This window comes from Callithrix jacchus, chromosome 4 (genome assembly GCF_049354715.1).
Source record: "Callithrix jacchus isolate 240 chromosome 4, calJac240_pri, whole genome shotgun sequence".
In the NCBI taxonomy this organism is placed as follows: Eukaryota; Metazoa; Chordata; class Mammalia; order Primates; family Cebidae; genus Callithrix; species Callithrix jacchus.
The window spans coordinates 108,183,440-108,196,574 of NC_133505.1; the positions used below are offsets into that span (position 1 = coordinate 108,183,440).

At 32.7% G+C, this 13,135-nt stretch overlaps 1 protein-coding gene across 7 annotated transcripts in view; it reads left to right on the plus strand.

Annotated features, from left to right (window-relative positions):
* Positions 1 to 13,135, plus strand: part of GRIK2 (glutamate ionotropic receptor kainate type subunit 2) — a 724,338-nt gene that overhangs the window by 661,962 nt on the left and 49,241 nt on the right. For all 7 annotated transcript variants that reach the window (XR_013534449.1, XM_035296392.3, XM_054254300.2 and 4 more), the window contains one exon: positions 11,609 to 11,834. Coding sequence is in view for 6 of the 7 variants with exons in the window: in XM_035296392.3 (XP_035152283.1) it covers positions 11,609 to 11,834 (226 nt within the window). In the remaining variant the exon portion in view is untranslated. The remainder of the gene's footprint in view (positions 1 to 11,608; positions 11,835 to 13,135) is intronic.

Sequence of the window (13,135 nt, forward strand, 5' to 3'; positions counted from 1 at the left end):
ATATGGTGATCATTGGTATATTTTTTTCAGATTTATTTCACTAAGGAATCCAGTGGACTAGTTCAAAATAAGGAAATGAAACCATGAATAAAATTTTTGATGATTTCCATTTTGATGGGAGACAATATATTAAGTAGAGGAAAGAAAAATAATACCTAAAAGGCTTGTATATGTTTAAATGTTGTCAGAAAAAAAGGAGTGGTAAAAGAGAAATAATTGTGTAAGATTCCTGTAAATGGTGTATGAATGTGATGGAATTTAAAGTAGCAAATGAAGGGTTTGCTGTGGCTGGTAGGGTAACAAACACAATGAGGAGAGATTTTGACATACCATCTTTGACATAAGAAGGTCTTGGAGTGATTGATTGTTGAGTGTATTTCCATACATGGTTTTATTTTTCTCTGTAAAGTAAAAGCAAGGTTAACTACTAAAAGTGAGTTGAGTTCACAGAACGTTGTGAGTGTCAGGAAAGGAGAAATGTGAAATAAACGCTGTAGAGAATAAGTTGAAAGAAATAATAAGCTTTCTGGACAAGGTTGAACATATACCTTAGTTTCACTGTTGTTAGTATCACTTTTTCCAGCTGCTTCAGATTCAGAAGGCATTAATAGTTGAGTTACTCTAGGGTTAGGGTTGGATTAGACAGTTCAAAGGAAAGAGAGAGTTTAGTAAGTTTAAGATAATGACAAAAGTAACATTGAGATTATATATCACGGAAAATCATCTGAACATGGTGTAATATAAAAAAGTAGAAAAATCTAATGAATTGTAATACTGTAGGTCTCTAATGGTCATGAGGCTTCTGTGGGATTGGAAAATATTATTAGTAAAGAAACCAAATAGGCAAAGTGGGGAGAAAAAAGAGTCTAAAATCATAGAGCAGGAAAGGTTGAGTAAGTCATTCAGAAAGTAAAATAAATTCAGGTGTTTAAAAACAGCATTATGTGACCATGACTGGCTGAAGCACTAAGAAAATTATTGGTAATGATTTTGAATGACTGGCAAGTCACTCCGAGTCCTGTGTGAAGGGCACTCTGTGAAGGACTCTGAGTGACTGTCAGTTTCAAGCTGGTGAAGCAGAAGCAGCGGTATGCTGGAAATGACTTGTGCTGACTTTCAGGAATTAAATTTTCAGAAATTTCATATTTTGGCTGACATAATAGCTATAGCTTAAAATCATTAATAATGTATATAAAATCAGCAAGGACCACAAATAACAATAAAGCAAATAAAAATCATCAAACACTACAAATCAAGGCAAATCTCCCTTTTTCAGAGAAACAATTGTTGAACATTCACTAGTTAATCACTGAGGAGAAGCAAACATCTGTATCCAGGAAATGAATAGAAGACTATAGTAAAATAAATCAGGTAGTACGATTGCGTGGTATGAACCGTAAAAGAACAGGGTTTTGTATCATTGCTTGCTTTCAAGAGGAGCGTGGAATGTGATGATCTAGAAGTAGGAAAGAAACAAGATGGACATATTTTATTTCCCATTCTTGATATTTGTGGAGTGTGAAATACATTTTTCATTAATGTGTTAAAGCTGTATGTAATTAGAATTTAAAATTATGTAAAGCAATAATGTGGCTATCTTTCTGTTTTGTTTTAAAGCTGGGTCAGGTATATAATTTTTTCATTATTGAATTAAGCTATAAACAGAATCTGAGAGAAAGAAGTACATGTCTAGTTATTCTTAAACTGATTTTATCATAAATAAAAATAAAATAAAAATAAAAAAGAACAAAAATAAATAAATATTAATAGATATATAGACAATCTCCACTGAAAAATATCTTGGCATTTATATAGCCTAATCCTTTTATTCCACATTGAACAAATTGACTTCTAGAGAGAGAAACTTACTCACCACAGATCATTTAGCTTGGCAATATTAGAGCCGAAAGTAACATGTCTCTTCTAAACTCCAGCACAAGAGGAATGATTTTATAGTATGCATCTAGCCATTCATTTATTCATTATTTTCAAATTTATTCAGTAAATATCTATTGGTATCTATTATATCCTAGACACTGATTAATGATTGACATAATCATTAATTATTTATACATATTCTTATTGTGGTACATTTTAATTCTTTAATGCGTTATAAATAAGACTTTAAGCTTTGCCAGGACAGGGGTCATGTTTTGTTTTCGGTAAAACTCAACCCACACAGTGCCTGGCATGATACTTTATACCAAGCTGGTGCTGAATATATATTAGAATAAAAGACCAAATGAATGAATGGTCTGGTGAATTATCATATCGAATAAGGTGAGATTTAAAATAAAACTTTTGTGCCTCTAAGTCTCCTCACCTGAAAAGCCCTGACATTAAAGGCCATGTTGGTTAAAGATTCTACCTCAGCAAAAGCTCAGGGTGCTTTTCCTATTCTTGCTTACTAGGGTGATTAGATAACATAGAGGGGAAAACAAGTTTCCATATCCTTAAAAAATTATAAATTATTCTAATGATGAAGGCATGTATCTATATACTTACATATATATGAAGACAGTAGGCATATGCTACAGTCATACTATGTAGAAGTACTATGTTTCTTTATTGATTGATTATGTAAAATATGCAACAAGAATAAATCCTCATTATCTTTACAGAGATTTGGGGTAAAGTGACTTTAGATAAATTTTCTCATTTACTTCTCACAATACTTCCATAATATTATTAAAGAAGCTTTTTATTACATTAGGCAGGGCAAAGAAATTGTGACTTATTCAAGGTCCTTCATTGACCCAGTGTGGTAAAGTTTCTTAATTTTATTTCAGTTTGGCCACATGATAGTAAATATATTCTTGATGGCTATTCTTTATAAGAAAAGAAAACATTTGGTCAGGAAAGTTGAAGACATCTCATTTAAAAGAAAACATGAAATGACCCTTTATTATGAAAACTTGGAACGGTACACAATGAACTATCAAATGCTGTTTCAACTACCTAAAAAGGATAACTGTATTTAATTGCACCAAATGGTACTAAATTCGCTACCTATCCTATTATGCCTAGTCACTCTGATCTCTTTTATTCCTCTATTAACTCATAGTAACACAGAGAAGAGCAATTCTCTCTATTTCATTGTCCTTCCCTTCAAATATACTGTTTTAAGAGATTGCAGATGCCTTGAGATAAAACTGCCGGAATTATCCCTAGAACTGACAGGTTTGCTAACAACTGAATGCTTTTCAGATCACTGCACTGGACTCAGATCCACCTTTGATATGAACCACATATGGCTTTAGTCTTGTTTCCCTGAATTAACTCTAATTTCCTAGTGACCAAGGTCAGATGAGTCCAGATAGGGCTCAGCTGTTCTTACCTAGCACATATGTTCCAGGATTGTTGGTAATTTATTTCTGTAATAAAAAATTAAAATGCAAATCTCATTCAGATCTCTTTTATGAAGGGAGACCTTGCTATGGGCATTAGGGCCTATTACATGTGACTTTTTCATAACAAAACAAAAATTATTATGATAGCACTTATAGCCAAATATTTGTTAGTATTATAAACAAAATTGGTCATGTAAAATATATTGAAAAAGAATAATTTGAGAAAGTACCAAGTACCCCAAAATTTACTTTGTTAATTAAGAAAAATGTCAGAAATTACTGTATTTGCTTAAAGCAATTTTATGTTATTCATCTATATATCAATGTTAAACTAATTCCACCAGATTTACTATTTAGGAGACAAAATTCTTATTTATAAATGTCTGCTTATTAATTCAAAAGAAATGGAATTTGTTCACCAAAAAGAGTCTTTTTTGGATTACTTCAAGATGTTTTGGTGCTGTACCACTTGATTAACTTTTTAAGGACTCTGAGCTGAAGTCAACATTTCTAATATTATGTATAATAAAACATATTATGAAATAGTACTCAATTTTCTTTGTATTGTGTTGTTGTTATGACATTTAAAACAAAATTAATAGTAAATGTTTTTCATTTCATTCATGGAGAAAACTTTCCTCTAACACAAACTTAAAAAGTTAATTCTAAATCCTTGATACAAGAAGTTACACAAATATTGATGTTATTTTCTTGTCACTTAAGGCACTCAACCAGGTTTATAAAAGCAGGTTCAATGAGCATAAGATGGTTTCTAAATTTTAATTTGTTTCTGAGAGCAAACAAAATGAATGAAGGTAAAGAATTCATTTGGGTAATTTATGCCAAAGATATATTTAAAAAGAAAATGGCGTTGTATTTGTCAAATATGTTGCTCCCAGTAAAAGAAAAGAACATTTATGTAAGCATTGCAAGAGTAAACCTTACCTTATTAGCTTATCGCAGTATTTTAGAAGGGATTCAAAACAAAATTGCAAACCACTATTTTTACACTAATATTTTACCTGTTCACTAAAACATTCAGAAAAGAAATTTACCTTAAAATTTGTTAGTTATTGGGAATTACAAAAAGCCAAATAATTTCCAGGTTGCAAACTTTATTCAGTGTTCTAGCAGAAACTAAACTAAAATGTCTATAAGTTTTAAGTTATTAGATGTATATTTAAAGTATTTTAAATGTTTACATTGCATGCACTTTTTAGTACACAAAATCATTTGGCAATTGTGAATTTTAAAAATGGTTGTATTATTCCTTTAAAGTTTATTGAGAAGAATATCATCGTTTTGTTGATGTTTCAAAGTTCATGAAAAGTGCTATTATAAGCAGACAGTATCTTATGAAGGATTTTATTGGCTTGTGTTGATGTAGCAAAAAACAAATTGACTTACAAGCCTCACCCTTTGGATGAAATAAACACTGCTTAACATTGACACCCCAAATCCATCTAATGTAACAAAGAAAGATAAGTTTCTTGAATGTGGGGCACAATTAAGGAAAGGAGAAATAAAATAGAAATACATTCTAGTATTCCTATCTGGGTGGCAGATAAGATAAACTGAGTGAGAAAAATAAGATGATTTTATTTACAAAAACTTAAAAATGCATTTTTTTGCAGTGCTTTCTTTTACATACACATTTCATGTACTATCTGTGAGACATTATTTAGTTCATATTCTTGGCTTTATCTGGCTAATTACTCTGTGTAACATAAGGATAGTATTAAGACATCTTTTTATTATTTTTCAAATAAGTTATAATCTTTTTATGTTTTATGTAATTAAAATTCTTTTGTAAAATTATGTTGCCATAAATTATATTTTCACTCTTCTTTTATTTTTAAGCAAGGAGGTTTGGTTCTCTCAACTGTGAATGAAAGAAAAATATTTTAACTATTTAATCTCTTTTACTTCACTACCCTGAAGTTAAGCTGTTTATTATCCTCCAATTTGTTGTTCCCTCAATTCTTGGCTAACAGAAAATTATTTTATGAAGTTCTTAGCTTACTACCTGTCTTTTATTTTATATATTTCTCTTAGGTACTACATTCTTTTGTAAAATATTTCCTAACAAATTTGGAGCACCTATGCATAGGGCCAGGCTGTGACTCAATTCCTGAATCTTCCTGTTATTTTGTCTCAGTTCTCACTTTCTGTCATCACAGTGGTCAGAGAACCTTCAAAGACTGTGGACATTTTGGCTGATCAGCTTAGTCCCTATGCTTGATTTTCATCAGAACCCTTGGCAATGATCAGTATCTACTTCATTGAATGACACTAACCATTATCACAGGAGATGGAGCAAAATGTATTTACAGGAGGTTCCTTCAACATGTCCATTGTTTTCCACCTAAAATAGTTTATATTGTAACTTTATATTTCCTTTCTTATATGTCAGTTTGCATACAACTTTCCTCTTCAACACAGAAATATTAGATTATTGCCGGGCGCAGTGGCTCACGCCTGTAATCCCAGCACTTTGGGAGGCCGAGGCGGGTGGATCACGAGGTCAAGACATCGAGACCATCCTGGTCAACATGGTGAAACCCCGTCTCTACTAAAAATTCAAAAAAAATTCGCTGGGCATGGTGGCGCGTGCCTGTAATCCCAGCTACTAAGGAGGCTGAGGCAGGAGAATTGCTTGAACCCAGGAGGCGGAGGTTGCATTGAGCCAAGATCGCGCCATTGCACTCCAGCCTGGGTAACAAGAGCGAAACTCAGTCTCAAAAAAAAAAAAAAAAAAAGAAAAGAAATATTTGATTATTAATTTTATTTTTACCTCCTCACTGTTCTTAATTTCAGTTTTATTTCCTTTCTTTAACTTGTACATCTCCCATTTATTGATTTTTACCTTTCAAGATCCTATAATCTATTTAACTTTGAGAATGTTCAACAACTTTCTGCTTTATTAAAAAGAAATCTAGCTGAGGCTTCTTATTTTCTCCTTATACGATATATCTTATAGTGGAAGTATAACCCCATGGGTGTTTAATATAATATTTTGAAACCAGAGGTCAAGCTGATTGTAGCATTTTAAATCCTCATTTATTCTACTTAGGACCCACCTTATTAGGAACATTGCCTTATTTTTTTCAGCTTCACTGAGGTACAGTTGACCTTAATAAAATAATAAAAATTATATATATATTTACAGTTTTGTAAAGTCTTTCCTAATAAATTTGACAGCAAGTATGCACAGAGCCAGGCTGTGTCTCAATTCCTGAGTCTTTCTTGGCATCTTAGCTATATCTACATATATATATTTACCATAATCAGTCTAATTAACATATTCATCATCCTATATTTTTGTGTACGTGGTAAGAATAAGATTTATTCTTTTAGCAACTTTCAAGTATAATTTCACAGTATAATTAATTGTTGTCACCATGCTAAATGACATAAGCTAGGCACAGAAAGATAAATGCTGCCTGTTCCCGCTTATACATGGAATCTAAAAAATGTTGAACTCATAGAAGCAGGAAGTAGAATATTAGTCAATAGGAGTTTGAGGGGAGGAACTGGGGAGGTGTTAGTCAACGGCATTATTGATTGGTCTTTCTCTGACATTTTAAACCTCTCTTTTCTTTTGAAACATCTCCCTATTTGCATTTAAACATGTTCAAATCTCTTCAATCTTTTAAAAATCTTAAACCAAAATATTCTTCTATCTACTGTCCTGGAACTGCTCATCTTTGGAGTTGTACTTTTTATATTTTTCTTTTTGGCACTTACTCCTACCAATGTACTTTCCTCAAATCCCTTCTTAATCCACTTTGATGTGACTTCTAAAAGTTTCACTCCCCTCAATTCTTGGTTATTTTCTAAAATAACCAAGAAACTCTCTGTTGCCATATCCAAAGGAAATTATTCAGTTTTCATTTTTAGAAGTTTTTTAGCAAAGTCACTACAAGTGACCACTTCCTTACTCAACATTCTCTTGCCTTAATTTCTGTAGTACTTGGATTTTTTTCCTTCTCTGTTTACTCTTTTTACGTCTCCTTGGCAGATTCAGCCTCCTATGCCAGCTGGTGAAATTTAAAATTCCACAAGCCTTAATCCTAGGACTCATCTTTCTCTCCTGTCTTTTTCCACATCTGTCCACTACTTGGTCAACTGTATCTAATATGACATCCAAAAATCTACATTTTTAGCTTTGGTCTCCCCTCTGAACGCCAGACTTAGATCCATTTGAATGCTCCTCATGTGTCCCCAACTCACAAAGTTTAATCTTTCTCCCCTAAAATTTCATCTTCTTTTAGTTTTTTTCCCCATCAGTAATGCTAAAATTTAAACCAGAAACCAAAGACTTGTTAAACCTAAACCTCTTCTTTACTTTTTATATTTTGATAATTACCTAGTATTATGCATCATTTTACACACACACATCCACACACCCCTTCAGTTTCTGGATATCTGTTCATCTCCAGCACCATCTCTCTAGTCCAAGTACTGTTTCCTTAGACTGAAGTTATGTGCTTCTAAATTATCTTTCTATATCCATTGTGGTTTTAGTTATTTTAACTTTTAAATTCAGGAGATACATATACAGACTTGTTACATGTGTACATTAGTTGATTTTTTCAACTCTTGCCATTCTCCAATGTCCACTGTGGCCGTCTTTATGTCCACGAGTACTCAATGTTTAGCTCCCACTTATAACTGAGAACATGCAGTATTTGGTTTTCTGTTCCTGTGTTAATTTGTTTAGGATAACGGCCTCCAGCTGCATCCATACTGCTGTAAAGGATATTATTTTGTTCTTTTTTATGACTTTGTAGTATTCTATGGTGATACACATATTTTAAATAAAAGAGTAACTTGGCTCTGTGAAAGCAAAAATTGTACTGGGAAAAGTTAAAATAACAAGAAAGACTTTTCTATTCCAAAAAAAAAAAAAAAAAGAGAGAGAGAGAGAGAGATCAGAACTCAATCTCTGCACTGGGCGGAAACTCCGGAGCTTTTTAAAGGATTATTTGGGAGATTTTAAGGGTGGGAAAGTTTTTAACAACAATTGGGTGGGTGTGGGGGATTATGACCATAAGTGTTTGCTAATTGGCTTTATCCAAGGGAAATATAAACTTTCTCATATCTTCATCACAGGACTAGTTTTCCAACTTGTAACAAGAGACCCTCTGTCTGAAGTTAGGTTCCTACCTTTCCCCAGAGACTGAAAGATAGAGATGCTTTCTTCCTTGATGATTACCTTTCAAAGGGATGGCTCCAGACCCTTTAGAAAGACAGTCTGGTGTTGAAAAACTGCCAAGAGACTTTCAGAAAGATTTACATTTAAAAGAGACAAAGATTTTACAATTACAAGAATTCTGAAGTAAGTTATTTAAGAGAAGGGAGGGAAAGTACCTTGATGCTTGGGCTGTCTGAATCACAGAAGGGATTGAGTGAGCTTTGGGGCCTGGAAGTCAGAAGGAGACTGTCTAAAGTTTAAAAAGCTAAGGGAACCCTCAGGTCACCTTCATTACCCCTTATTTATTTCACAATTATTTTCTAGCACCCTGTTCCTTAGCTCTTGGTGCCCCAGCCAAAGAATTCTTTCTTCAATTATCCCTCCCATCAGTTTCATATCCAAGGTAGCATCTCTTGAGTGCTTTCTCTCATATTAGAGTGTTCTTAATGTTCTAAATGCAAAAGAATGCATTTTGAGTTTTTGTTTTGTTGCATTTGTACAATATTTTTTTACTACTTTGAGGATCATTTATGCCATTCTGTTTGCTTTAGTCTTTTTATTTTATGTTAGAGGCTGTCATCAAATATCTGTTTGATATTTGGCTGTTTGATCACATTTAACAGATTTTAAAAGGCTCACTGCAAACTCTAGGTGCTTACTCAAAGCTGAAAAACTGAGTTTCACTGTAGGGTATGTAGTAGATCATTTAGTTAGAAAATCCATGAAATGTATATTTAGGTAGAGTTTGTGTGGTGCACTGATTAAGTTTATGAACCTTATAGGTAATTTTCACATGTTTGAGTCCTGGTTCTGTCACAAGGTAGCCATGTAATTTTAGGCAAATCATTAAATCATTGTGTTTTGGTTTTCTCATTTATGTAAGGAGTATGAAAATACCCACAAATTTTTATAAAAATTACAAATTTTAATATTGGTAAAAAATTTAGAAAAGCATCTGGCACATGCTAAATTTAAACTTTTATTATTATCATTACTATTAATACTATCCATTTTGCTTGAAAAGCATTTTTATTTTTCTTTCTGGAGGAACTATATAAATCAAAACAGGAATAAGGCTGACTAATCTTAACACTGGTTATGGATTTCAACTTACTCCTTCTGGTTTCAGTATGGTCTTCCCTGGCTCAACTGTCCAGCATGGTCTTGCTTCCTCTCCAGAGAATAATACTACTAGTCCTTGCTTTGGTGGGACGGGGGAGTCATCATTCTATTCAGAGATAGACTGTAACAATTTAACTGCTTTTATGGCATCCTTTCAATAAATTCTTTTTTAAACCCATGTTTATTTTGGCTTGGAAAGGGATGTAGGACTATCTCTGGACATATGTGGAGTGAGGGTGCATTCTAAAGTTACCCCTTCCCTGGAAGGTGACCAGCGGATAATAAAATTTCTTAAATTGGGCTTTTATATTTATTATTAGAATCAAAACAGTTTGGGTGACTTTTCTATCTAACTATATTTTGCCATTAAAATAATAGAAATGCTTAGAGAAATGAAAAATCAGTGCTGGAAAGTATTTCAAGAATTTTAAGTGAGTATATATTTTGTAAAATTCTTATTACACCAATTAACTGTTAGCATTGTAGATCAGATATTTCAAATGTAAAATAATATGATAGTTCATGGTAATTTAAAATTAAACTATATACATGTATAAAGGAAAGAGTAGCAACATTTCTTAAAGTTCATTGGTTGTCAGTTGTGACTTAATGATGAGTTTATCACATGGATTATAGCAAAATATTAATAATTAATTAATTCATATAGTATTGTAAAATATAATTATCTTGACCAGGCACAGTGGCTCATGCCTGTAATCCCAGCAATTTGGGAGGATGAGGCAGGCATGTTCAGCATTTCTACCCAGTCTTAGCCCTGATTCTGTTCTTGTCTTTGTAAAGCATTCATTGTACCTTTTTCTTTTTCCTAGTAAATCATAAGGTACTTATTTACATTTTGTCATTGAAACAGTGCCAGGAGTTTTCTCTGTATGATTGTGTGCCTGCCTTTTAGTGGAAGTAGTGGTAACATCACATTTATTTCCTTGCACATGTAGAAATAAAAGCACACTTAATCTGTAAAAAAATTTCCATATCTATTTGCTTGAAAACAGTTTTGACTTTTTATAATAATGCAACCAGTATGCTAAATAGCATTCCTGTGTTTATAACTTCAGTATTAGTTTTGGTATTTGTATAATGTAATAATTCAATGACAGTAAACATTTCACAGATGAACTTTCAAGAAGCCAATACTAACATTTTTCCTGTTTATGTTTTACCAGGGCCTTCTGAACAAACCTATTTTCTTCTTTTAGTAATGAAATTCTAGTAAAGCCCTACTGAGAATTTTCAGTTGGATATAAAAACTATTCGATTTTATTGGTCCAGGAATCTTTAGTTATTTAGTAGGCCTGAATAATAGATTTCTGAAGGCAAGCTTAAGAAGTTCTGAGGTGATCAAACTGTTTCTCCTTGGAAATGTAGACATCTTTATTTGTAACATTCTTCTTTGTAACAACTTCCTTTCATCTCTTCAATCTATACTTTTTTTGTGTATCCTTGGAGGCTAATGTAGCATCTGTGCTATGTTAATCCAAGTTGGGGGAAAACAAATTCTTGTAGTCTTACAGTGCCAATCTGAGTGCAGTGCTTCTTTCTTCCATTTATTGTTAAAGATATGCTGACAAATATGAAATATTCAGGTAAGATACCAGCACAAAGGAGCTTCCTTATAAATCGTTTATTTTCTGTTGTATGTATAACTTTCTATGATGCACTGAGATGCATTTTGAACATTAAGATTATAAAAAATATATTTGTTAAACAAATCTATGCCAAACCTAGAAATATGATGAGCAATTGCTATGAGAAATTTGTTATACAGATTCAGATTTTTTTTGTTATATATATCCTTAAAAATTATATTGTTTAAGAGGATACAAGTAGACTAAATGTAGTCCATTGTGTCTAAACATTGTAGGGCCACATGGAAACTAAGCGAATACCTTTCTTATGAACTTACATTTACTTTCTTCAGAAATCAAAAATCTCCACGTACGACAAAATGTGGGCCTTTATGAGTAGCAGAAGACAGTCAGTGCTGGTCAAAAGTAATGAAGAAGGAATCCAGCGAGTCCTCACCTCTGATTATGCTTTCCTAATGGAGTCAACAACCATCGAGTTTGTCACCCAGCGGAACTGTAACCTGACACAGATTGGCGGCCTTATAGACTCCAAAGGTTATGGCGTTGGCACTCCCATGGGTAAGTTACATGTCAGCCATTTGTTCTTTGTTCATTAAATTGAGTTGCTTTAAGACGGGGAAAAACAGTGTTTCCACATATGCCATTCATTAGGAATTTTGTTTTTACCAAATACATCCTGCTACCCCTCTGTGACTCTGTAAAAGCAGGTTACCAATTTAGGCATATTATTCTAAATAGATAACTCAAAAAAAAAAGAAGAAATAATTTCTATCAAAATGGTCAGTAGCTATTCTTACTGCATCAGTGTTGAGAAACCCACAGCATAACCACCCTACCTCTTTTCAATCTTAAATTCAAAAAAATGTTTTATGAGTAGACTAAAGTTTTTATAACAATTTACTTTTTAAAATTTGTGGCTTATGAGTATAGTATTTGACTCAGAGAGTTAACTAAAACAAGCGAGGCATAAATGGTTCTCACAAATATTATTAGAATTGTTTTACTTAAAATAAGGTACAAATAGGCTATTTACCAATGACATATCTAGAATATTTAACACTCAGGGTTACTTTTAACATCCTCCTTCTTCCATATGACAAAATCATTTTTAGCCAAAATAATAAAATTACATAATAAATTGTAATTTCTAGAAAAAAATAATACAGATATTGATTTATATGTATAAACATGTATGAATATGTTTATGTTTGTTCTATTAAGTAAATACATATATGTGTGTATGTATGTGTGTGTGTATATATATATATATATAAACATTACAGTACATGTGTACATGTGGTAGACAAAACAATGGCTCCCCAGAGATGTCCATGACTTAATCCCCAGAACCTGTGAATATGTTACTTTACATGCCAAAACATACTTTGCAAATGTGATTGAGTTAAGGATCTTGAGATGGAGAGATTTTTCTACATTAGCCAAATGGCTCCAAAGTAATCACAGGAGCCCTTACAATAGGGAGACTGTAGGTTAGAGACATAGTTAAGGTGTGATTGTGACAGGAATGTGAGCGAAAGAGGAAGAGAAAGAATGAGAGAGTTAGTATCTTGAAATTTTCGCAAAACTAATTCCTAGTTTTGAGAATGAGAGAGAGAGAGAGAGAGAGAGAGAGAGAGAGAGAGAGAGAGAGAGAGAGAGAGAGACAAAGGAAGGAAGGAGATTTGAAGATATTATTTGTTGATGTTGAAGATGGAACAAGACACCATGAGCCAAGAAATTCAGGTTAACTTTACAAGAAATAGAGTCCTAAATTGCAATAAAAAAAAATTAAAAAAAAAAAAGGGAAATAGTCCTTCGGATACATCACTTTTGGGACTTCTGCTATCTAGAACTGTGAG